The 25,876-nt window shown below is 52.7% G+C and overlaps 1 protein-coding gene across 1 annotated transcript in view; it reads left to right on the forward strand.

The window, feature by feature from the left end:
• Nucleotides 1-25,239, forward strand: part of TENT4A (terminal nucleotidyltransferase 4A) — a gene marked incomplete at its 5' end in the record, with an annotated part of 45,828 nt that extends 20,589 nt beyond the window's left edge. Inside the window, 12 exons of the mRNA XM_059416771.1 lie at nucleotides 6,188-6,311; nucleotides 7,265-7,311; nucleotides 8,247-8,367; nucleotides 10,495-10,602; nucleotides 11,743-11,871; nucleotides 14,216-14,429; nucleotides 16,415-16,541; nucleotides 17,634-17,734; nucleotides 18,798-18,970; nucleotides 19,329-19,487; nucleotides 21,368-21,532; nucleotides 22,984-25,239. Of these exons, the coding sequence (XP_059272754.1) occupies nucleotides 6,188-6,311; nucleotides 7,265-7,311; nucleotides 8,247-8,367; nucleotides 10,495-10,602; nucleotides 11,743-11,871; nucleotides 14,216-14,429; nucleotides 16,415-16,541; nucleotides 17,634-17,734; nucleotides 18,798-18,970; nucleotides 19,329-19,487; nucleotides 21,368-21,532; nucleotides 22,984-23,178 (1,663 nt within the window). The remainder of the gene's footprint in view (nucleotides 1-6,187; nucleotides 6,312-7,264; nucleotides 7,312-8,246; nucleotides 8,368-10,494; nucleotides 10,603-11,742; nucleotides 11,872-14,215; nucleotides 14,430-16,414; nucleotides 16,542-17,633; nucleotides 17,735-18,797; nucleotides 18,971-19,328; nucleotides 19,488-21,367; nucleotides 21,533-22,983) is intronic.
• Nucleotides 25,240-25,876: the final 637 nt, after the last annotated feature.

Consider the following 25,876-nt stretch of genomic DNA (forward strand, 5'->3'; position numbering starts at 1 on the left):
AAGTGTTTTGTTTGTTCTTAATGGAAGTGCAGTTGTCACACCGCATCACATTGCCTCCGGCGCCCGGCACTGATGCAGCAGTTGCGTCTGTCTGTCACCTGGCGTTCCCTCCAGATGCGTGTGGCCATCACCTTTCTCCAGACGTGGCCTGCATTCCAGTCCCCGCGGCGACTCCGCGACTTATTTTCTAACCGGAAGTTTGTATCTTTTCATCCCTTTGCTTATTTGCTGCGTCACCCACCCCCGCCCCTCTGGCAACCATGTTTCTTCCCTGACTTTATGAGTTCATTTCTGGGCTCTTTTTGTGGTTTGCATATTCTTTGGATTCTACATGTAAGTGAAATCGTCTGCTCTTTGTCTTTATCTGACTTATTTCACTTTGCATAATATCCTTGAGGTCCATCCATGTAGTTACAAATGGCAAAATGTCCTTCTTTTCCGCGGCCGAGGACGGCTGCAGTGTACCCGGGTGCCGCATCCTTGTCCGCTCACCTGCCGCGGGCCGCTGGCTTCTCCCGCACGTCGTTTGTGCAGATGCCTGACATCACGCATCGTCAGGGAGATGCAGGTCAGAGCCCCGAGGGGGTAGAGCCTCACACTTGTCAGAATGGCTGGTGTCAGAAGGACAGGAGTAACAGGTGCTGGCGGGGGTGTGCAGAAAAACCTTTGTGCGCTTTTGGTAGGAACGTGAATGGGTGCGGCCACTGGAAACCAGTGTGGAGTTTCCTAAGAAAATTAAATACGAAACTACCATATCATCCGGTGATTTTACTGGGTATTTGCCCAAAGCAAATGAAAACAGTACGTTGAAAAGGGAGGTGCACCCCTGTGTTCACTGCAGCGTTGTTTGCAGTAGTGTGTTGTTACTCCACGTGGCCTCCGTTGGGAGGGGGTGTTTGTGCAGGTGGCGGAGCCCCCAAAGTGAGCCTTACCCGCGGCGGGCCACTTCTGTTTCTGTGGGCTGCCAGGCCTGCGAGGGTGGGAAGATGGACGACCTGGGGGAGTGACCAAGCCCATGCGTCCTGTTCTGGAGAAGCTTGAGAAGCCTGCTCTTATGGGGCTCCCCCTGCCTGCTCCCTCTTAGGTTTGGCCTGTCTGGGAAGAAGCAGCCAGAGAGCCTGTCTGAGATGTCACAGGTGGCTGTCCAGAGTTAAATGAAGTCAGGTGACAGCTGCAGTCGCCAGGGCAGGTGCTCAGTAGCCCCTCGCACAGAACCTGTCCCCGCCTGCCAAGTTGTGTTGGCTGCACCTTGCTGGAGAGCAGGCGGCTGCCTCCGCTCCCCTTCTCCCTCCCCTCCCCTCCTTTCCCTCTCCTCTTTTCCCTCCCCTCTCCTCCCCTCCCCTTCCCGCCCTGGGCTTGCTACCTGTGCACCCCTCAGCTGTCTGTGCTCAGCGCCTGCTCTGTGAACCCGGACCCGCACAAGCCAGCCTTGCTCTGGGAACTCATGGTCTTGGGGTAGGTGGACGGGAAGAGGCTTCCGGAGTTTGGAAGCTTAATTTGATCTTCTTCTTCTTCTTCCCCTTTTGTTTGTTTGTTTTTTTTTTTTTTTTAAATAAATCTGTATTCGTCATTAAAATTAGAGAATGCACGCCAGTAAAAAACAATATAAAAATCACAGTCTTGTCATCTAAAATGCAGTTGACTTTTTCCTGTGTATTTTTAAAATTTATATAATGAGCACGTTCTTGTAAAACACAAAAAGGCCTAAGTAGTAAAGAAGTATCTGGAGTAGAAAGCGGAGTGTTTGCACAGCAGCCCCCCTGCCCTTCTGGGTGGGAGACAGTGTGGGCTGGGCGTTGGCATGTGGCCTACTGGACCTTCTCACGTATGTGGTGCGTATGTGGGGCAGACATTCGTGTGGAGGTGGGGCTGTGTCTTCACCTGCACCAGCCGTCTGTCATGGGGGGTCTTTCCTTTCTGGTGCACACATATCTTCCTCGTTCCTTCCTTCCTTCCTTCCTTTCTTTTTTAAGAGTTTATTTATTTATTTGACAAGTAGGCAGAGAGGCAGGCAGAGGGAGAAGCAGGCTCTCTGCTACCCAGGGAGCCTGACGCTGGGCTCGATCCCAGGACCCTGGAATCATGACCTTAGCTGAAGGCAGCTGCTTAACCCACTGAGCCCCCCAGGCACCCCCATCTTCCTTGTTCTTAATGAGAGGACAGTGACTCACAGGGGACCATGACCTACGGCCAGAGGTCCCGCTTCATCGGAAGCGGTGAGTTGTCCGCTTACCCCAGGGTAGGCCATGGCCTGGTCTAGTGCAGACTCAGATTTGTCATGTTTCTGCCCTGTACAGTTGTCATTTGGCTTTTAGTTTGTTTATACTCAGCATGGTTTTGGATGAAATTCTTCAGTCTTGGTGTTGTGATTGTCGTTTTATATTGGAGTCTGGAAAAGCCTCCTCCAAGTCCAAATAGGGGGTGGTTCCTGTGGGTTTTTTCTTCTCTTGGCTTTTTTTTCACCTGGAAATTTCAACTCTGCATCTGTATCCCATTCTCAAGTGTAGAACAAGGGAGGAGTCTCACACCGTTCTCTTTAGCTTCCTGCATCGGGATTTGGTTTGGCTACAGAGGACAGAATTCATGGAGCCCTGGTTGTCCAATCCAGATCACGGGCTTATCCCTCTGTGTTGCCTGCCTGCCTTGCTCCACACTAGGGGCCTTTCTCAGGGTTGTGTGGGCCTCTCTGCCCTGAAGAAACCGTCTGAGGAAGTGTGTTGCCAGCCTCCGCTGGGGAGCATGTGCTCCTTGTGCTTCACAGGGGCCAGGCGATGGCTCGCTGGCCACCTGAGGCTGTGGGAGGGGCCCCTTAGCGTCCTGGTGGACAGCCAGCTTCTGCCACAGGAGGCCGTGTCCCAGGGCCTCCCATTAAATAATCATAGTTTCCTGCTGGTTTTGAGATGCCACCTCTGTGATCTTTCATAGAGGAGTTTCTTCTGTGATGGTCACAGCGTAGAAATTGTCATGGGAGATTTGGAGACCGGCCGCTGGTGGGCTGACGCTGTGCCCTACGAGGCAGCAGCTAATTGTGGAGAAGGAGACTTCGGTGTGGTTTTCTGTCGATCTCTTGTCAGCTGTGAAATGCCTTTGAGGTTTGATACGTGAGAAGAGTGAGCTTCCTCATGTTTGTTTCTGGGCAGTAACGATCGTATGGATGTAAATGATGATGTACGTTCATGAGGAGCTGCTTTGGAGAGTTGAACATGTGGGTCATAGGCCCATAAAATGGCCAGGGTTGTGCTGACGCCTGCAGTGGTGCGCGGCTGACGGCGCGTGCTGGTGAAAGTGTGTTGTCAGACACATGCAGCTTCCTAAAGTGAGAGTAAGTACGGGTAACGTTAGCACGAAGTAGAATATTGCGGGCTCTTTGGCACTGTTTGGGATGTGAAGTTGGGATATATTTTAAGGGAAACGTGATCTTAAATGACAGGCGCATAAGTGAAATATTTATTTAACTAAATGGTGCTTTGATTCATCCGTTCCCGTGGGTCAGATGCTGTCCACGAGCAAGTGGTGTTCTGGTGCCGGGATTAGGCCGTGAGCCGTGAGCCCTGCACCAGGCTCCGGAAGGGCCCAGGGAAGAGGGAGGGAGGGGCATGGGGGCAGGGGTGCTGCCTGCCCCGTCTGGCGTGGGTTCTGTTCAACGGCTCTGATTCCACTGTTCCTCCCGGAGTGGTCAGCTGTCCCCTCCCTGCTCGAGTCCCCTGCTCGAGTCCCCTGCCCCTCACCTGGTCCTTGGTCTTTGGTGCTTCCTCACTTGGAGGGCAGGCAGCTGAGGGGGTCTTGGAGTTCGCCTGGATATCACGATGGTTAGACCTTCCTGTGTCTCTCTGGGCCACTGGTGTCCTCACAGCCCAGAGCGCCGTGGTCTTGAAGCAGCTCCAGGGGCCACCAGTGCCTCGCCGAACCTTGTTTGCCTTGAGGAAGGGCCAGCGGGGGCTTCTCACACCCCTGGTCGGCCAGAGTGCTTCTTCTGGTCCCGGAAGGCAAAGCAGAAATACTCTTCCTGGCTAACACTGGTTACCGCAGGTCATTTTTAGGCCCCATTCCATGCTCATTTCAGATGTGTGTGTTCTTAGTGCATCCTCTCGGCAGACGGGACACTTGAAACCAGCAGACCTGTGTGTTCCTCTTGGCGCCACTTCCTGCTCTGGGAACGTGGGCATGCCTCGACCTCATTGTTCATCTGTCCTGAAATACGGGCAGGAGAGAAGTGCTCGGCAGCCCCTTCTTCTGTCCAAGCAGACGTCAGATAGAACTGACACTGTCCCACCGATGGGATCGTGTCCGCGCGGACCGGCGCAGGCCTTCCCTTTGTGCCCCTTCGTGTCCCGGTGTGTGGAGGGTGACTGAGCACGGGAGTCCTGGAAGCCGGCAGGCGGGGCGCAGTTTTATGTTGTTATTTCAGATGTGCCGAGCCTAAGAGAAAGTTGGTGGCACAGTGCGCACGTTGCTATGCCCTGTTTACGAGGTGTTTTAGCTACTAAATTTCTGGGGTGTGGGTAGAATTTTAGTGTGCTAGCTTGGATATGCTTCTTTGACTTTGGGCTGATTGTTTAATTAGGTCTCTCCTTGTTATTTTGTCTCTAAATTTTACACTGTTAGCAGTACTAGGAGTTGTAGGAGAGCATATGCTCTTGTGCTTTCCAGGGACCAGGTGATGGCCAGCAGAGCGCCTTCTAGCAGTTCTCCGCCTCGACAGTGACTGACGCAGGAGACCCCACAGGATGTCCTTGCTGACAGCCAGGGTCACCTTCGGCTCTTCCTGGTGTGGCCACTAACCCACTAACCTGACGTACCGGGTCCTTTTAACCATGTGGCCAGTTGATGGCAAGTTCTAGATGACGTCTCAGACTCACACCGGCCATCTGAGCTACTCAGCCATAGGGCTGTGGTTTGATGCTTTACGGTGTTGTTGGTGCTTAGTGACTGTTGAAGTGACAGAAGCTTTACTCCCCAAACCTGGGAGTTTGATAGGTATTTTGGGAAAATTCAATTTTGTATGACTTATAGCCTTCTTGGATATGTTAAACACTGTCCTCATGGCTGGCCGAACCACTGTCGTAGACGCGATAGACCTTAAGTTCCAGCGATAGCGTAATTGGTCTTGTAGGTGTACCGAGAACAAGGGGCTTGAGGACTGGTTTCCTCCTAGAGTCCCGTGAATGCTTGCAGGGGCCTCCAGGCCCCCTCCGACCTGCTGCTGAGTGTTAGGAATGGTGGCTCTGTGTGGATTTTCGGGGTGTGGGCAGCACTTCAGGTGAGACAGAAGGGCCAGTAGAGTGTGTGAGGGGATAGGAGGCCCCTTGCCTTTATTAATTGTCCTGTTGAGAAGTATTCCCTTCTGGTGTGCGAACTATTTTGCTAGCTGTTGAGCTAACATTGTATTATTATTGAGCAAATTTTATTTTGTCTTCTCTTTTATTAATCAAACTTAGAGTGAAACAGGTGAATTCGATTTGTCTTAATTTCCAGGATTTGGTTACTTGGCCCTTAGAATTTATCTTTCAGACTGACTGGGGATGAGGGTCTTTGCTTCTCCCAGGAGGAGTCTTCACGTAACTGGAGGAGTCTTCACTTTCAGCTCCCTGAAAGTGAACTCCACAAGCCCGGCCTGCCCCAGGACGGCCTTTTTCGCTTGGGGCGGGTGGAGGGCGCGAGAGGTGGCTCCTGGGGTTAGGGGAGGCTGAGTGCCAGCAAGGCGGCTCTCATCTCCCTCTTGTGGGAATGCTACTGTTGGAGCTCTGTTCCGAAGAGGGCCCTATCCACCTTGGCTTGGAGACTCCTTGGGTGGCTGGCGCCTTCAGGAGAAGCCAGCTGAGTGGTAGCCCTGGGGGGCTTGGTGGCCTGCAGGGTCCCGCTCTGGCCTCCAGGAATGGGATGTCCTTGGCTTCCTAGGGCGGGCCCCGCCGTGGCCATCGTGGATGCAGCTTTCAGCGCCCAGAGCAGTGTCCGTCCTGGCGCTGGCAGGGTTGGCCTGTGGGTCTGCACCGCTGCAGCGAGCCGGCTGTGGGGGAGTCTGTCGGGGGCACTCTGGGGGGTCTGCTGGGGGTTTCTTTGCGGGGGGTCCGCCTTGGGGCTCCTGTCTAGCCTGGGGCTCGTGGTGGGAAGAAGAGCCGTTGTTTCTTGCGCAGCACGTGCTCAGCTGTAACAGTAACTCGAGTGTGTTTTCTCTTTTGTCCTCCAGACTTCATGAGGAAATCATTGACTTTTATAACTTCATGTCCCCTTGTCCTGAAGAAGCAGCCATGAGACGGGAGGTGGTGAAGCGGATCGAAACCGTGGTTAAAGACCTCTGGCCAGCGGCTGACGTGGGTCACTCTTTACTGCACTTGGGTCACCCCAGGGATGGCGAGGGCCCGGGCTCCTAGGGTGTCCCTGGCCCTGAGTCCCTGGCTTGGCCCTCGAGGGCCCGGGGTGGGTGGCGGGGTGGCACCCGTGGGTTCCCAGGCCCTGCCTCGCACTTTCCCAAGAGGCTGCCGGGGGGCGGGGGCACAACCCATGCTTCACACGCGCTCTGGGTGAGTGTGGGGACCGTGGGCCGGGGGAAATTTGTGTCTGGAGTAGTGTGATTGCCGTTCTTTTCAGCTCCCCTTGAGGTTAGAAATTCTACCCCTTGTCCTCATTATGCAACGTAGCATACGTTCCTTTTTGTAGAACTGGGAAGAATTCCCTCACCTCGCACTTCTACTGTGCATGAACGTGTGTGCCTTGAGATGGGGGTCGTGGGCACATGGGGTGCTTGGCATAGGCAGTGACCTGTGTCCTTGTGACCAAGCTGACGACGGTCCAGGGCTCCCTGAACAGTCAGCCTGCCCTGCTGGTGGTGACGTAACTGGAGACCACCCAGTGAGGGACGGTGAGCTGGGCTGGGAGGGTTTGCGTGCCCCCAGGGGGCAGGGGCAGCCCCTTCACTCCCTTCCTCTCCTGTGATTTCACTCCGCATCTTTGTCTGTGATCTTGGATGCCCTGGGGCAGAGCCCGACTTCTGCACTGTAGCTACAGGTTTGAAAATTGTCGCCAATAATTGTTTCATCTCTTAACCCGAGTTTGTAAACATTCCTTCTTGGGGTAGGTCTTTAGCTGGCGGGCAAAGAGGATTTTGCTTGGTGGGGCTTTGCTGCACCCTGCCCCGCTCCCCCCTCTGGCCCCTGCCTGCAGGGCAGGTGTGTCTGGCCCCAGAGTGAGCTTGTGGCCTGCCAGGGCACAGCAGGGGCTCAACAGTGGCAGCCGGTAGAGTGACGCAGCCGCGCTTCCCTTCCAGGTCCAGATATTCGGCAGCTTCAGCACAGGCCTCTACCTCCCGACCAGGTGGGTTCCCGGCCGAGCCGCTCTGCTCGTGCTGCCGCGCGCTTGGGGTGGGCCCATCTGCGTGTGTGTCAGGGCTACAAGTAGGTTTCTCAGGCTAGAAATGGGAGCTAAAGGAAAAGACTGGAGTACAGAGGAAGAATTGCAAGTGAAACTGAATGTAGTGTTAGGATAATTGAGTGTAGTTTTCTCTTGCACTCAGTACTGAAGTACCATGCAAAAGTGCAGGCCCCAGAAATGTGAAGACCCGCGGGAGCGTCACCGGAAGAAAATGCGGTGGAAGACGCTCTGCTGGTTTTGGATAGGTTTTTGAAAATTGATCTTCCGTTTTAATGAAGATTTAAGCAAAATTCTATTTAAGTAGTATTTTGTCTTTTTTTAATTGAAAAACATCCAACAAGATCGCGTCTTAAAGTTGTTCTGCAGTGTCTTCGTGTCAGGAGCTGTCTCGGTACCCAGATCCATTTTATGTGCATTGTTTTGTTAAGAGCTTGTGGTCTCCTCACCCACTCTTAACGATTTGGACTGCAGAGGCTGTCGTCTCAGGACTTGGGGTCGGCATTAGCAGGGCCTGTAGGGAATTGACCAGATTCCAGGTGCCCAGGAAGCCCAGGTCAGCAGGCATGATGCCGTGTAGACGGCACAGGAGGAGGAAAGAGCCAGGGAGCCTCAGAGGGGCAGCGGTTTTCATTCCGGACCTCCTCGATTCCCTGGGGATGCAGGGGAACTCAGCCTTTTGGCTCTCCATCTCTGTTTCCAGTAGTTCAGGAAGTGCGCCTTCCCTCCCTCAGAGGGGCGTGCTTCACAGGGGTGTGTGTGTGGCCCTGGAAAGAGCTGGGTGTGTGCACGCCGTGGCACGGTCCGCCCCAGATGTGTGTGTTCCTGGGGAGTGATGTGAGCCGAGCCGAGCCTTCACACTCACTTGTTCTTCCGTCCAGTGACATCGACTTAGTGGTCTTTGGAAAGTGGGAGCGCCCTCCTCTGCAGCTGTTGGAGCAAGCTCTGCGGAAGCACAACGTGGCCGAGCCGTGCTCCATCAAAGTCCTTGACAAAGCTACAGTAAGTGTGGGGCCTCGGCCCGCAGCCCCGCGTGGGCGCTCACATACCTGCCGGCAGTGTGGTTCGCCTGCGGCTTTAGCTTAGGCTGTGGACAGGAGACCTCTCTCCTGCTGATATAAATGTACTTGCATTTGTTTAGAATGTTGGGATCACTAGCCGAGAACGTATTTCATGACGCCCCAAGTGACTGCAGGCTTGAGAGCATCACACTGCCCTTGGTGCTAAAATACGATTGTTCGACTTTCATTAGGACTGTGAGAAAAAGACGCGTTCAGGGCTGCCATTTCAGGCACACATAGTTGACTGGTGAAAGCATGCCATCTGCCCAGAAAGTGGTTACCACTGCCAAGTTATATTTAAGAAACAAAATTTGCCTATTCTTTCATTCAAAATTTTACCCGTATAAAAACCTTTGATCTTGGGGAGAAGTTGGAAGATGAGGGTGCTTTGACGTGTACTCGTCACGTTTCTCGGAGTCCAGGATTAGAGACGGTTCAGAAATGAAGTCACTTGCCCTCTCTGTGGTCACGATTAAATCCCGGAGCCCTGTCCTCTCGGGGCTCTGCTGTTTGTCCCGTGGTGTTGGCTTCTCGGAGAGAACAACGTGATGGCTGTCTCTGACCAGGTATCCTGCTTTAGATGGAGAGAGGTGAAGAGGCCAGGCCTGCTTGTCCTGGGCTCCAGAGCATTCTGGAGGACAGACCGCGTCCGGTAGGTGTTGCAGTGACACCACACCGTCTGCTCTGCTGCCAGGGGTGCAGCAGAGAGAGACATAAGGGCAACTGAGCCGCCCTGGTCTTCCGCTGCTCCTTTCTCTCCTTGCGAGCTCTTGGTGGGCAGCCTTCTGCGCCGGGCAGCCTCCACATCATCTGGCTCGGGGCCCCGGAGCCCAGTGTGATGGCTGTGTTTAAGAAGAAAGGTTGTGTATATTGAACACCCACTGAAAAAAAAAGTATTGTGGCACTGTTAGTAATCTCTAGGATCTGGGGTTCAGCCTGGGAGTATGTAGGAGAGTGTGCGGGGGCAGGTGATCACCAGGAGTGGTTTCGGGGAAGCACTCAGTGAGCGTGGAGAGGAAGGTCCCCAGTGGTGATGGGGACAGCAGTTCTTCACGAGGGAGGTAGTATGTTGTGGAGGCTTGGGCTTCTTCTGAAATAGTTCGTGGTAAGATGCTTGGGAAAGCGTCTTTTTTTCTGCCTTCCTAGACCACACTGGCTGGGGCTCACTGTGCCTAGCGGTCCTGGTGATCTCCAGGAGTCGCTGTCACCACCCGCTGCCCATCCCTGTCACAGTGTGTCCTTTGCAGTTTGCCACCCTGGATTCTGTGAGGTGTCCTAAGCCTCTAATTAGACCTCGCTCGTTTTGGTCAGAGAACGTCCTTTTCCATTCCTTGGAGGCTGAGGGAAATAAAGTCCTGCCTTTTGTTCAGGGAAGGAGAGTTTTGTGTGGGGGTCGGGAGGAGTGTGGCCTCTGTGGCTGCTGGGGCCGCTTCGGTGAGGCTGGTTTTGAGCACCTTGTCTTTTTGATGAGAATATTTCCAAAATAGCTTCTTATTCTCCGGTTTTACAGGGAAGTGGTTTTTTGGTTTGGGTTTGTTTGTTTGTTTTTTTAGTTAAATTGTCTTCGTGAAAACACTAATTGTCTTAGTGTAGAATTGTTTGAAGAAACATTAGCACAAAACCCAATTGAAAAACTGGCTTTTAACTTAATCTTAGTGTTTTCAGAACTTCTTGCAAATGTCATTTGGGGACCTGGCGCCCTGCTCCATCATCAGGCACCCCTAGGGGGTTGGAACTGGGGGGTCAGGGACTTCGCTTGTCCTCCTGGAGCCCCGGCCTTTCCGCAGATAGTGGCTGATTTTGAGTCTGTCCAGGAGGGCTGGGCAGAGGTAAACCCTAACTGTTTGGGGGTGGGGCAGGGGCCTGGGTGCCAGGACTGAGGTGGCCGACCCTGGCAAAAGTCCCTTTTCTTCTGATTTTTTAAAGTCTGGGGTTCATGATCTCTCAGCCCTTTCGTGAGTTAGGGAAAAAAACCTCTGTGTACAACATAGGAAACATTTTGATGCCAGACTGCAGTGAATGTTGGCCATTAAAGCTTAGTTGTTTTTTTTTAATTAACTCTTCGCAGGTACCGATAATAAAACTCACAGACCAGGAGACTGAAGTTAAAGTGGACATCAGCTTTAACATGGAGACTGGGGTCCGGGCAGCAGAGCTCATCAAGAATTACATGAAGGTGCTGTTGCCGGCGAGTTAGCACTGTCAGAATGGGGACCTGTTAGGTTGGGCATCTTATGGGACTTTAAACTGAACAATAGTCTTTAATGATAAAGACTTACAGTTGAATTATTTATCTTGCAATATTATTTCTAGAGATACACCGAAGTTATGTAGCTGTTTTGTAGATTTACTTTCCTGGCTAACCACAAAGTTGAGTGTTATTTTAGAGAGTTTGTGAAAGTGCTCTTCTCATGATTACAAAATGACCATCCCGAGAGCTCAGTGTGCCTGATCTGCGAGTTAAGTTTATTGGAAGTGGAATGCATCGTGATATAGTTGGCTTACTTTGGATCATCTCAGTGCCTAACAATGGGAGCTAGTGGACCAAGTGTGTGGTCCAGTTAAGTAGATGGTCTTTCGCTCCTGTTTTAGGGAAAGGGTTGAAATCCTTTACAGAGGCAACCTCAGCATCGTAATGTGGATAACTGCCTCTTCCCACAGGTTCAAGGACCTTGTTCCTTCAGTTTTTCCCTTAACTGTGCAGCAGCAGGCTTGTCCGCCTAAACTGCTTCCCTTAAATTCTGGGCCCAGCAGAACATGAAAACAGCAGATGCTTCCACTGGCCCCCAGCCCTCTTCGCCAGCCTCTCCATTTCCTTCTTACCTTCAGCTGCTGTCCATGTTCTTCTGCTCGTGGCTTCCTGCCTCATGGGCTGTACCATCCCCCCCCCCCCCCCCCCCCCCCCGCTCCTCTCCTGGGGGCCTCTGGGCATTGGAGTTTTGCGCCTCGGTTCCAGGACCTTCCTGGCTCACGGCCTCATCCCCTCCCTCCTGCCCCCAACCTGCACCTGTCACGGAGCAAGCTAGGCCTCGGGAACTAATCGGAAGGAAAACACTCCTTTCCTTCTCCCTGAGCTCTACTTTGGGGAGGAGCTCCTCCAGCCTCGACCTGGGATGTGGCTCCCGGGGGGCACTTAGCAAGGCTTCACACAGTTAATTCTCAGGCACCTAAAAATGGAGGATGATGGGCCTAGAGCCTTCTAGGTGGTAAGAGGATTGAGAAAGCTTTTTTTTCTACTCTGTGAAGTTTGCTATATGACACATCTTTAAAGGTATATTAACTGATCTTTTTTCTTTCTTTTTTTTTTAATTTACAGAAATATTCATTGCTGCCTTACTTGATTTTAGTATTGAAACAGTTCCTCCTGCAGAGGGACCTGAATGAAGTTTTTACAGGTGGAATTAGCTCATACAGCCTAATTTTAATGGCCATTAGTTTTCTACAGGTGAGTGTGCGTTCTCTCTGCAGCCTTACGTGGGAGCACGTTGCACATTCTCCTTTGATGTTGTGAAGCCATTGCCTCGGGGGTTCCCACTGCCCTGGCTCTGCACGCTTCTGCTTTGTTTTAGAGAAACTGACTTCTGATTGTCACAATACAACTATTTTGATGGGTACTTCTTTCCTCCTCTCCTTTACAGCTCATTGTCATAGTTGATTGCACAGTTTGAGGGGGGCAGGCTCTCCTCATCTGTCCATCAGGCTCATGCCGGTCTGAACTTGAGGACACTGTCCATGGAGAGACTTTCATGTCTTGATGGACGATAAAAAACTGATTTTCTTGGTTACTGACTGTGATTTATGAAAAATTTGTTTCAGAAAAAAAATTAGGAAACACATATGGTAAAAAAAAAATTGCTGAGGAGAGAGCCTTTCTTCTCAGATTGATAAGACATAAATATTTTGTCTCAGATTTTATGTTGCCCTTATTTTATTGAGTACCGTGGGACAACCTGTCAATAGAAAACCTACCTAGACGTATTAAGTGCTGTGATGTTGGTACTTACTTGACATATAAGATAGTTTTATTTAATGTGTGTATACACTTACTTACATGTTAGTTACTTAACATATAAAATAGTTTCTGAGTTAATGGAAACCTTAACCCCATTTATATTTTCTTGAATGAAGGATATTCTGTTTTTCATGAAATCTTTCCTGTATCTTCTAGCTGTTTCTCCACGTTTGCCATTAATTTTGTATTTGTGATTGTGCTTAGGGTTTTATGTCCAAATTCAGCTCTTTTTCCCGTTAATACTGCTGATGGAGGTCGCGGTCACGCCGCCTCATTATTTTGACTTCCGTGGCGCATATTTGCCAGAAATACTGGAGGAATAGTGAAAACAGAATCCCCGCACCTGTTTTCTTACAATTTAATCACATTGCTTTGCCTTCCGTGTTTTCCTCCGTGATGCTACCCTTGGAGACATTCTTCCCTAATGTTTGGATATTTTCTAAATATAACCTGTTGCTCTTGACTTAGTTCTTCATGTTTTTCCTGATTTGAATTATTTCAGTAGCCTCGTTATCATGCCTGCCCCTTGTTTCTATGGTGCTGGGCACTGGCCTCAGTGCCTCCTGTGTCCTTACCCCATGGGGTCCTGGCAGCAGTCCCATGACCCCACGGAAGCTCCCACGCAGAGTGGCTGGCTGGCTCGCCCCTCGGTGCCTTAGAGCTGTGCCTGTCGTGGCGTCTGAGTGCCTTTCTTGACTCACTGAGGTAAGAGGGCCCAGCCTTGCACCGGCCAGCTCTCGGGTGTTTAACTAGAGAATACTGTCCTGCCCGAGCAGATCCTCAGAAGCCACAGTGCTTGTGGACCCTAGAAATACTGGTGAGCGTCTGGAGGTGCCTCTCCTCAGGGAGTTGTGAGTTGTAAGTTCTCAGCCCTCCTGCTTCTGTCAGGAGCTGTGATTTCCCCTGGATGTGACCATCAGTATCCAGACCTGCGCCGTCCGTTAGACCTTCCCATGCCTCTGGCGTGTCCTGGGTCTGCACAGGCCATCAGGGACCCAAGCCACACGTGCCGACTAAGTGCTTGTCCTGTGGCCAGCCAACTAATTGTTTAATTAATTTGTTTTAATTAACTTAAGTAGAAATAGCCACCCATGGCTGTGGCTGTCCTCATGGGCCGCACAGGTCTGCACTGTGGGCCTCTTGGGTCAGGACGATGTCCGCAGACAGAGGCCGATGTTCAGAATAGGTCCATTACCTGCTTGAAGCAAATGTGGCACTGAACTGGGGCCGGCACTAATCAGTGTGACAAGCAGGGATGTAAATTTGGTGTAAATATTATGACACAATCCTAATCACCTGTACACAGTTAAAAATTAATCTCTCCTCTTCCGGACTGGCACACTGACACCGTTCAGTCTCATACTGCCCTCTGTGGGTTGTCTTGAATAATGGGATTAAGGTTAGAACCTATAGCATGATGTCTAGTTGACTCTAAATTGTGGAGAATACGGTCTGCTTAGTGATCCATTTTGGGTGACTTGTTAATCAGAGGTCTGTGTCAGTAGGAAGACCCTCAATGGATGATGAGTTTCAGAGAATTAAAATGTAATAAAAAATCCAGATTAGAGGTTTTCTTTCTTTCCAGCACTGTGTACTGACTAAGGCCTCCAGGCTGCGCGGGTGCCTCCGGGTGTCGCCCGGAGCGCCCGCAAGGACGCGGTGAGTGAGCAGGCGGCGCTGGGGTGTGTCCTAGCCGAGCCATGAGGTAGCGGACCTCGCTGCATGCAGTCTTCAGAAAGTGACTTGAGTCCAAATGTGGGGTCTGTTGCTTTTCCAGTTGCATCCGAGAATCGATGCCCGGAGAGCCGATGAAAACCTTGGAATGCTTCTTGTAGAGTTTTTTGAACTCTATGGAAGAAATTTTAATTACTTGAAAACTGGTATTAGAATAAAAGAAGGAGGTGCCTATATCGCCAAAGAAGAGATCATGAAAGCCATGACCAGTGGGTACAGACCGTCGATGCTGTGCATTGAGGACCCTCTGCTGCCTGGTAAGGGTGCCTTGCTCCTCACTGGCTGTGAGCCGGGGGCCTGGCTGGTGGCTGGTGCAAGGGAGGGGAAGCCGGTGTCTGCGGTCCCCAAGCCAAGGCTCCTCTGCCTCGATGCCGGTTCCCGCTGTCCTGACAGTTAGTGGGGATACCTTCGGAAGTGTCTTAATGCCTTCTGGTTCACTTCTTATAAAGTTGGAATGTGTTTATGTTCTGTAATTTACCAGAAAAATGTAGAAAATAAAAATTAAGGAATAAAAGTTTATTTTTTCTGATTAGGAAGGTATTTGTTACATTTCATCATAAACCACTCACTTCCAAAAAGTATATCACAGAAAAGCAAAGTAGACCACAGTCCCCTTCCATTCTGATGTGCATTTCTCCATTTTTTTCCTACATGGATATTAATATTTATTGCAGTCTTGTTAGTTAAATGGATCATGTAATACATATAGTTTTGCGACTTGTGTTTTTCATTCAGAACAGCTTCTAGATCCCCTCCGTGTGTGTGGATGGCATGTTCTATTGTGCGGATTGCTGCATTGGCCGTCCCGAGGTGGTGTCTGGTTTCCCTAGTTCTACTCCCAGGAGCATAAGGAAGGGCACGCCTTCCGCCTTCATTAGGGTTCGTCTTCATAATCCTCGCTGCTCCGATAGATCCATGCAACATACATGTGCCTTGAGTTTGCATTTCTTTTTTTTTTAAGATTTTATTTATTTATTTGACAAGAGATCACAAGCAGGCAGAGAGGCAGGCAGGGAAGGGGGAGCAGGCTTCCTGCTGAGCAGAGAACCCGACGCGGGACTCAGTCCCAGGACCCTGAGACCATGACCTGAGCTGAAGGCAGAGTCTCAGCCCACTGAGCCACCCAGGTGCCCCAAGTTTGCATTTCTTTAATGATGAGTGAGGAGAAGCAAATATTTATTTATCTAGTCCACAAATACTTATTGAGCATCTAGTATGTGAGACACTGTTGTTACTGTTGGTGATGAAGTCAGTGACAGGTGACAAAAAGTGGTGGAGACCTTCCGCTCCAGGTGCACTGCACCTGTCTTCCTGTTGTGCACATTCACATGCTTTTGTCCGTGTGTCTGCCTGGCTGTGTTCCTAGTGACTTTGTGGGATCCTGCCTCTTTTCCATCGTCATGCTCCGCTTTTTTTTTTTGCCCAAGTTTGTCCCTTGCATCTGTATTTGGTGTTTTTTGTTATTCCGTTTCTATATATATTTTTAATGTCCTTAAATTTAATGGATTTTTTTTTGTTTGTTTCATTTCATGGCTGCTGGAGTATGACATTCACTTCTTAAGAATCTTGTGGCAGGAAACTACTGAGGGTCCTGTTGTTCACAAGTAGCAGGACTGACGGATGTTTTTTCAGTCTGGCTTTTCCCAGCAGCAGAGGAACGTATTTTCACATCCGTTTGTCTGTGTTTGATCAGTCAAATTACAGGGATTCCAGTGTCTTCAGTGTCTGTTTAAATGTACTTGAAAAACAAAAGCCCACGTTATCACTGGATTATAGTGTCAGACCTGGAAAAGAGAAAATTCCAGTCCTCAGAATGGCTTCTAGAACGTTCTGCTTCCTTGAATTGTGAAGAATGAGTTCATGTGAATTAAAATCCCAAACTGTGCTGTTATTAAACGTTCCTTGACTGGGGTTCACTTGGTGACTGCAGTGACGGTGGCTTCATCTGATCTGCCACCCATCTGGTCCCAAGGAGACCTCATGCGTTCTGCCCTGAAGGATTCTCTTCCTGCAGGTCCGGCGGGTGCTGACTGAGCTGCAGGGTGCCCGAGCCAGGGGCCCGCTGCAGTGCACGCCCTGTCGGCACGGCTGCACTAGGACTGAGGCTGCTGCCTTGGCTCTCTGGTGTGGTCAGGGAGTGTGTCCATGGCCAGGGCCCACTGCAGAAGAACTGGGACGATCACACAGGTCTGGACGAAGGGCCCGGTGTCTGCAGGGTCTTACAGCTGCCTTTCTGTCTCAGGAAATGACGTTGGCCGCAGCTCATACGGGGCCATGCAGGTGAAGCAGGTGTTCGACTACGCCTATATTGTCCTCAGTCACGCCGTGTCACCCCTCGCGAGGTCCTATCCCAACAGAGACTCGGAAAGGTAATGCAGGTCATGTGTCGCTGTCCTGGGCTCACAGCCCTGGTGGCCTGGCAGCTCCCTGCCTCCGCCTCTGTGCGGCGGGGGCGCTGTTGGCCTCGGTTGTTGGCCTCCATTAGGTTTATGGATGGGTTCGCCATTCATAGTACGTTCTGTGTATATCCTACTACATAGGCGTAGAATGTGTACACCAGTATGCACCATTCTAGGACCTTCTAGTAGAACTTGCGATGATCGATGAGGAGGGCCATGTGTGGTTCATCCGTGGCTGAGCACTGAAAATTTCTTACTTGGGGGTTGTCCACCATTTCTTCAGGGCATTTTATTTTGGGGAAATGATTTCTGGCCTTTTCCCACTTTGGAATGTGATGCTTTTTCTTCAGGTTGTTCTCAAAATGCACATGATGAGCTTAAAGGGAGAGTACACGTGGGTCCGCCCCGCCCCCCCCCCCCCCCCCCCGCCCCGCGTCTCTCCTGCAGACCAGTCCCTCATTCTGCGTTTGAGCTCACTTGTGCAGTGTGCACTTTTATTGGCAGTGAGAAATCCTGCAGAGTGGCTGGGAGGTGGCGGGGTTGGCGGGCGGAGGGAGGGAGTGAGGGCAGTGGAGAGGAGGAAGAGGAAGGTGGTGGCGAGAGGCGGCGGGCGCTGTGCAGCACCGGGATCCCGGCGCTCGCACTCACCGCCTTTCGGTGGGTTCTGTGCCTCTGCCTACTCAGCGGGGCTTTCCGGCAGGGCTCTGTGCCGGGGTCCGCAGTCTCGGCACCGTCTGCTGGTACCAGACCTTCGTGGGTGCTGGGCGGGGTGGGGGGGTGCTCTCCTGCTCATGCGCAGGGTTGAAGCCATCTTCTGTAGTAGCCGGCTCTAGGCTCAAGGACATCTGTGTAAGGGAACCCACTTTCTCTGTAGTGTGATCTCAGAGTGCACTTGGGCTCCGGCATCAGAAATCAGAACACAATTTGTAAAATTATTTTGGCTTTCTTGTTTTTTCTTGACAAAGTGATATGTTGTTGAAAATATAAAAGAGCTAGTCAGAAGGGCTTGTGGGTTCCGCAGCCGCTCTGCAGCACGTTGGTTCCCCCGCTGTCCCTCTGCAGTACTCTAGGAAGAATCATCAAAGTGACCCAGGAGGTGATCGACTACCGGCGGTGGATCAAGGAGAAGTGGGGCGGCAAGGCCCCCCCGGCACCTGAGCTGGGTGAGAGCTTGTCCGGCCGCGCTACTCTTGAGCTTCTGATGCCTTGACGCGGGAGTGTCTTTTCTGTCCCTCGGAGTGTCTTTCTGTCCCTCGGTGCTCATTGTTCCCTCTAAGGAAAGGCCTCGTCTTCCGTAAGCGTTTCCAGCTGGGAGATTTAGGGCAGTGGGAATACAGTGCCTGCCCTGCACGGACCTTTAAAGTTTCCTGTAGTAACTGCATTAAAAATGTGAAAAGAAACAGGTGAAATTCCTTTTCCTATTGTATTTTATTCAGCATAGTATTGAAAATAGTAATATTTCTTTCTTTTTTTTTAAAAATATTTTATTTATTTGACAGAGATCACAAGTAGGCAGAGAGAAAGGAGGAAGCATGTTCCCCACTGAGCAGAGAGCCTGATGTGGGGCTCGATCCCAGGACCCTGAGATCATGACCTGAGCCGAAAGCAGAGGCTTAGCCCACTGAGCCACCCAGGCGCCCCCGAAATAGTAACATTTCAACATGGAGTCTGCATAAAGAGTCTTGGAGCGATTCCACCCCCCCGGGCTGGTGCTGTGCCCATGACACCCGGTGTGCACAGCGCTCCCTGCCCCAGCCTCCCCAGAGACGTGTACCCTGCTGCAGAGTCCCTAAGATTTACAGTTGAAAACTGTTTACACATCCAGGTTGTTCTAGACATATCTCAAGGTTGTCTAATAACTGAAAGAAGTACAATTTTTTTTTAAAGATTTTATTTATTTATTTGACAGAGAGAGATCACAAGTAGGCAGAGAGAGAGGGGGAAGCAGGCTCCCTGCCGAGCAGAGGGTCCGATGCGGGGCTCGATCTCAGGACCCTGAGATCATGACCTGAGCTGAAGGCAGAGGCTTAACCCACTGAGCCACCCAGGTGCCCCAAGAAGTACAATTTTTAAAATTAAGTAAATTAGGTAAATCAGAAATCAGTTTGGGAGTCTTGTTAGCAACGTGTCCAGGCTCGGTGGCCCCTGTGGCTGGAGGCTGTCTGGCGGGGTGTGCGCGACTGTTCTCTTAGCGAGTGGCTCAGCTGGGCTGTGTTGTTCCCACAGACAACAGAATTAAGATAAAAGAGCGAGTAAGTGCTTGCGACGGGGATCCGCCCCAGCGCCTGGACCCGGAGGCCCCTTTCAGCCAGCGCCTGACCTTGTCTCTGCCCAGCCCCCAGCTGCTCTCGTCCGGCTCTTCCGCCTCCTCAGTGTCTTCGCTTTCCGGGAGTGACATCGTGAGTGTGCCCTTGGGGAGCGTCCGTCGCAGGGTGCGTAACCTCCCCTCCGGGTGTGTCTGTGCAGCCCCCCAGACAGCACCGCGGGGCCCCCGCTCTGCCACGAGCCTCTGCCGGCCGTCGGGGACCCCATCCTTGCCTCTCACACAGCTGTAGCGACTCCCTGGGAGAGCGTCTTAGAGTTTGCATGGGGTGACGCGCTGAAGTGAGGGGTCTGTCCTGTCCCGTGTTCCATGAGGGAACTTGGTGGGAGGGCATCTCAGTGGCTCGGGCCATGTGCTCATGCCCTTCTGCGGCAGCGTCATGAGGAAGCAGCACAACTCTCTGCGGTTGTCCCCGTTGTTTTTCCTACTCCAAGGACTCGGACACGCCGCCCTGCACAACGCCCAGCGTTTACCAGTTCAGTCTGCAAGCGCCGACGCCCCTGCTGGCTGGTCTCCCCACCGCCTTGCCCATGCCGAGTGGCAAGCCTCAGTCCGCCACTTCCAGAACGCTGGTCATGACAACTAACACTCAGGTATGCGGCGCGCCGATGCCCTTCCTCCAGACGGGCCCCTGGGGACCGCGTCTGAGCTGGTGCAGGTGCTCTGGGGGCGCCTGGTACCATAGAATTAGGGACAGATCTTCGGAAATCTTCAGAAGGTACATTCCTATCTTGTAGGGCATCCTTGTCCTTCGTGGACAGATCAAATTAACTCCTGTCATTCTCTAGAAGACTGTGTCCTTGAGGATCACCCTGTGCAGTGTTTGTGCCAGGGGGGCTCCTGGCTCTCGAGCACTGAGGGTCTTCAGACAAGGTCCGGGTTGAGCATCTTTCTGAAAATGACTGATACCGTGCCCGAGACTGTGGTCCTTGGGGCCACGTCAGTTGGATTCGGGTACTACCTGCCCCACGCCCCTGGCAGGAAAGGACCACCGTCCTGCTTCCTCTCAGAGTGTCTACGTTTATACTGTCAAGAAGTTTACACTAAAACTTTGACTTCCTCAAGTTATTATTAGACAGTATATAGAATATGTCCTCTGTTCTTTTTTTTCAACTTAGATGAAATTAGAAGCCTGAAAGATAATTTAAAAAATATTAAGTGTGGTATCCAAGGTTAAACATAATTGAACATGTATGTGTAAAAACCTGTGTTAATTCACCTGTGAAGGAAGGTCATCTCTGCGGTGTGGGTTGTAATTTGAGCAGAGAGAGATGTGGCCGCTGGCAGACCTGCAGATTCCTGTCTGTCATCGGGCTCTGCCCTGGGAGGGCCAGTTCTCACGGGGCTCCCGGGCCTTGGGGATGGTGTCAGTCCTGCGTGAGCCTAACGCTGGAGCCCAGGGCAGTGGTCTCCCCGATGCTGTGTGTGTGGTTCTGGCTGGTCACAGGCCGCTGCTGGCACCCTGGTCCCCTCTGTCACTTGGCTAACAGCGGGTAAGGTTGAAGCTAAGATCATTTACATCGTAAGCCAAGGCTCGAGGCCCACTTTCTCGTTTTGTTTCTAATCTGTAAACTTGGCTTCTAGTGGAGCAGCTCAGTACGCGCCCGCCGTGCACATCACCGGCACTCTGTCCCTGGGAGTTTGCGGACGACAGAGTGCCCCGCTTGGGGTGACATGGGCCCTGAGAGCCGGGGGCGTGAGTCCAGCTGACCCAAGCGTTGGCTCTTCCCAGGGACACGGGCTCCCGGGTGAGGGAAGACCCCGCCGAGGAGAGAGCCTGCTGCATGGACTCCAGCCCCCATGTGGGGGCTCTGTCGCCCCCATAGAGCAGCGCCCGGGAGACCCCAGCTCCCGCTCCATCCACTGCTGTTGGGGTGGCGCCGCAGCCAGTCTCCGAGAGGGCAGACGCGTGGGGCTCCTCGGGGTGAGCTGTGCAGGTCCCGGAGGTCTGAGAGAGCTTCGCACCGGCACCCCTGCCCGCGGGCTCTGTGATGCAGAAAGACAGGCGGTCCCAGGGCCCAGGGCCGGAGGGACGGGAGGCAGGGCGGGACCAGCCTTCTGCGGCACCCATCTGCAGGCCGGCAACCCTCCACGGGCCATCGCCTCGACCGGTGTCCGGCCTCCCGTCCTGGGTTGCGGGTGGGGCTGCGTTTCCGCTCTGTCCGGAGACCAGGGGCAGGTGTTACTCTGAGGACTGATCTGTTGAGCTGTGGCTTGGTCTTTGTGATGAACGAGACTTTACGACTGGCGCGTCACTGGACCTGCTCTCTGTTGGAGTGCCATGGCAGGGTGTGGAATGCTTCTGATGCAAAACAGATGCCTTCAACTTAGAGGCAGACACAGACTCTGTGAATGAGCCTGTTTGCAAATGGCCGTTCCGAAGCAGCGCCCTCCCCTCAGGGCCTCAGCACAAAAACTGCTGACCTCTGTTGGCCTGGGGCCTCATGGATGCCTCTGGTCTTTCTGTTCCTAGACCAGGTTTACGATACCTCCACCGACCCTGGGGGTGGCCCCCGTCCCTTGCAGACAAGTCAGCGTTGAAGGGACTCCGGCGTTGAAAGCTGTCCACCACATGTCTTCCCCGGCCATTCCGTCCGCGTCTCCCAACCCGCTCTCAAGCCCTCACCTGTATCACAAGGTAGGCCTCCTGCCTGGCCCGGGCCCGGTGTCCACAGCCCAGGGCTTCGCTCTCTCCGCCAGAGATGGGGCTCCACAGAGATGTGATTTAAAATGGAATTTGTTTTCTCATCATTCAGTTTCCTGTTTGTTTTTCTTTGTGGTGAATGAAACTTTAAAAGTTATTTTCAAATATAGTTTAAGCATCTGTCTTCCTTTTCCACTGAATTAACTTCCATGCCAAACACCTGGCTGATACGTCAGGAACAGATGCTGGTGGGACCCGTGGCGCGGTGCCGCCCGGCCTGTTGTGGCTTCACCGGCTCCTCTTTTGTGTTGGGCGCCCGGGGCAAGGGCCCTGCATGGGGTCTGCTTTCTTGGTTCCAGCGGGGTCCCGGGAATGCATCTGCTGGTGCCCTTGTGGCTTCTCTAAGTCCAGAGTCTGCACACAAGCAACTGTTCTGGAGTAGGAAAACAGGTTGTTAGCTCATTCCCTGTGCCCTTGAAGGGCCGGAGTGTTTCTGAGAGCTGTGGCAACGTTTGCCTGTAGGAGTCAGGTGCAGTGTCTGAAGGTGAATTGTGTTCCCTTGGGCTCTGACGACACTGGGGCCACTGACCTCGATGACCGTCGTCCATTTCTCTGTTGCTTATCTGACTGTATTTTGCCGGTAAGTTTTTAATGTTTAGGGGTTGGCTCTCTGAAGCTGTCATTAAGGCCAGATTGTTGTGTTCATTTGGAGCTAAGTCAGGGAGCTTTCCTCCTGGGATTCACCCCTCGGGTCACAAGGGGGTTTTCAGGGCACCCCGGGCGTCTCCCGCTGGCCTGCTGGAAGGACGGGCACGAGAGAACTCCTTGAAGGGGAAAGCACCTTCCTTAATGCATCTTGGCTTTCCCGCACAACCCCCCCTGCTGCTTGTTTGCTCTGCGCCCTTCCCGAAAGCGGCCGTGTTCTCCTGGTGGGCTTCGCGCCAGGCCGCGGGTAGAGCAGCAGCCTGAGTGCCCGCCTGGCGTGTGCGGCGTCCCTCCTGTGGGAGCCGGAGTGCGGCCCGCTGGACGTGAACTCCTGCGTGTGTCTGCACGACGTCAGAGCTGAAGCGGGGACGATAACGTTCTGTGCCCACACAGGACCAGTTGGGAGTGTGACGCTCACGGCTTCAGATGCGAGAGTGTGGATGTGCTCTGAGCTGGCCGGGTCGCTAAGTGGGCGCGGTACTGTCTGCTGGGTGTAGCGGTCCCTGTGACCCTGCAAGCTTGGGGCTCTGCGCTCCTTCCTCCTTCCGTCCCCGGGACACTGCACGTGGCAGTCGGGTGCAGCCCTTGTGCGCGCTCCCCGTCCACGGGCCTGGTGTGGGGGGGTGGGGGGCGCAGCTGGGGCACATGGAGGCGTGCTGCCCCCGACCGAGCCCCGCAGCAGCGGCGTCTGGGGTCTCCCGGGCAGCCGCCCATGCTGCCGTCCCGCTCTGTCTCTCCAGCAGCACAGCGGCATGAAGCTGTCCCTGAAAGGCTCCCACAACCACAGCCAGGGCGGCACGTACAGCTCCGTGGGCAGTGGAGGCGTGCGGCCCCCCGTGGGCAACCGAGGACACCACCAGTACAACCGCACCGGCTGGAGGAGGAAAAAACACACGCACACGAGGGACAGCCTGCCCGTCAGTCTGAGCAGATAATAGCCCCTGATGGCGCCTCCCGCCCCCCCTCCCCTCGGCCTCGGCGCCCAGCCGGGAACTGAGACCAGCATCCAGCACGTCGGCCCGGGCCCCTCGGACCGCCCGCCGCTGACCACTCTGCATGTCCCTCGTGTGGTGGTCACGTCCATCTGAAAGAACAGCTCCTTGTGCTCATCTGTGAAGCCTTATTAAGCGTGGACGCTGTGTCTGCCTTCCCGGGACGCTTCTCCTTCAGGGCCGGAGCAGGTCTGGACCGGGACCGGTGGTACCGGCGGCCGGTCTGGGTCCGTTGTGGTTGGGGTGTTGCCAGGGCACGTCCGCCAGAGTAGCAGAGGTCAGCCCCCGTTCTCGCTCCTTCCCCAGTGGGTAGGGTTGGGAGGTCGCCATTGTGTCACTGCCCTCACGTTTTGTTTTCAAATTTCAGAACTGTTTTTCTATGTAAATATTGAAAACTTATGATTTGTGCAATAACTCAGATATTTTTATTTAATTCATATTTTCACATAAGTTATATTTAAGGGAGGAGGTTTTTTAAACAAGCTTAGGTCCTTTCCCGAGTCGCATTTTCTAAGTTGGGTTCATCGTGTCGGCTGGTTGTCTGAGGAGCACCGCTACCAACACCGCGAGGGAGGGGCTCGGGGTTTCTTTCTGTGTTTTTCTTTTGGTCAGACACGAGGCCTCTCTGTTCGTGGCGGGGGAGTCGAGCAGCCCCGCGCTTCCCTGCAGGGGCTCGGCTCCCAGGCCTTCTGACCAGCTGCCCGCCGGCCCTGCCGTCCGGCCTGTCTGTCGTCTCGCTCTGACCGCAGACCTTTAACATTTTGGTTTTCGGTTCTTTTCAAGTAGACAACAAATCCAGCATTTAAAGTGCCAGAAGTATAACTTTCTAAGGGGAGAAAGGGTTGTCACATTATAAAATCTTAAAAAAAGAAAAAATGTGAACTTTGAAGTGCTTCGGTTTGTTTTAGTCACATAGCCTGCCAGGATGGGTCCGGTGACCATCAGCGCGGACAAGGGCACCCAGTTTTAGGAATGTGGAGAAAGGAATTATGTTGATTCCGTTGAGGAATCTGTGTAGTAGTATGCGTTCGTTCTGTTAAGAGCAAATCTACGAAGAGTACTTCAGCTGCTCAGTGCACGGGGGAGTATTTGTAACGCGTCGCAGGAGGGCACAGCCCGGGGTCGGGGCCCGCCCGGAGCAGCCGGCGCGCGACCTGGAGAGCAGACAGGTACACTGTGCAGGTGTGGTGTGCAGGTATGGTCTGCCGTGACAGCCGCTGTCTTCGTTACCTTCTTTTGAGCAAGAATATATCCACGTGGCCGAACCCTGAGTTTTTGGAGCACCACAGTTGTCCTGGGTGTTAGTTGCATCTCATAGGTCACCTGACCTCCCGTTTTTAAAATGGGGGGTTCCGGCCCTGCTGAACACTACAGGTAGGTTGGTCTTTGAAGTCCACTAGTAGAGAAGGTCAAGTCAAAGAGACTGAACTACCACGACATCTGATGGATGTGCGGAGCGGGGAGCTCGAGTGTGGCCTGGGGGCGGGGTCCTGGGCTCTCCCCCAAGACCCCCAGAGGCTTGGCTTTTCCCCGGGACCGGTCCCTGGCTGTGGCTGTGGCTTCTCCAGGGGGCCTTCCAGAAGAGAGTAGCACATGTTTGCAGTTCTTGATGATTGAAAGTTATCAAAAATATTTAAAGATATTTAAATTGTGAATCTATTGATAAAGAAATATTTATAAAAACTGATACGTAGGCCTGTACTAATCTCCACACATTAGCAATATTGACTGTCCCCCTACATTAAGGAACCCCTGTGGGCCGCGGGTCCCGCAGGGGTGCATTTTAAAGCTCGATTCACAGACACAGGCGCCACGCTCCACCCTGTTGTGGCGAGCCGGATGAATTGGCCTGGCCACCTGTGGTCGCGCGCTACACGGTGAACAAAACGGTATCATGTTTCGATTTTTTGTGTGTGTGTGGACAACGATGTGGAAGCTAAAATTGACATATTTTTATGTAAAGTTTTTCTATTCTTTGATTTTTAATAAACTTTGGAAACCAGATGGCGTTTGTGTTGGAATGTTTGCTTTCCACTCAAGAGGAAGGGCGGCTCTACCATTTCACATTCTTGAGCTCAAACGGAGCAGTGAAAAGTTCCCTTCTCCTTGGTTTGGGGACTTCAGAGCTGTGTACAGAGGAACGGCAGCTGAAACCTAGGTTTGCTCACCTTCTGGGCCGGGACGGAGTCCCTCACACCGTTGACGGGACACCGTCCATGTGCCGTGTCCGACCAGCCCGTTGTGTGATACTGTGGCACCGATGATGCTTTCCGGAGAAACTGCTCCTTCTACATCTCCCTTAGGTCATATTAGATCACTTAAAAATAGCACTTCACAAAAATTTGCTTTTTGAATTAGCACAAGCAGGGGGCAGGGCAGTGGCAGAGGGAGAAGCAGGCTCCGCTGAGCAATGATCCCGATCCCAGGACCCCGGGATCATGACCTGAGCAGGAGGCAAATGCTCAACCAACTGAGCCACCCGGCGCCCCTAAGAAGAACACATTTTAAACAGCCAAGCAGTCAAAATGTAGCTTAAAATGTAACATATTTAGAGTTTATGAGGAGGTATTTAAGGAGTCCTACAGAGCAGTGAGTGACAGAACCACGTGTGTCGGCTTCTCGGGCCCCGGGAGGGTGTGTG

Source organism: Mustela nigripes, chromosome 12 (genome assembly GCF_022355385.1).
Source record: "Mustela nigripes isolate SB6536 chromosome 12, MUSNIG.SB6536, whole genome shotgun sequence".
NCBI classification, from domain to species: Eukaryota; Metazoa; Chordata; class Mammalia; order Carnivora; family Mustelidae; genus Mustela; species Mustela nigripes.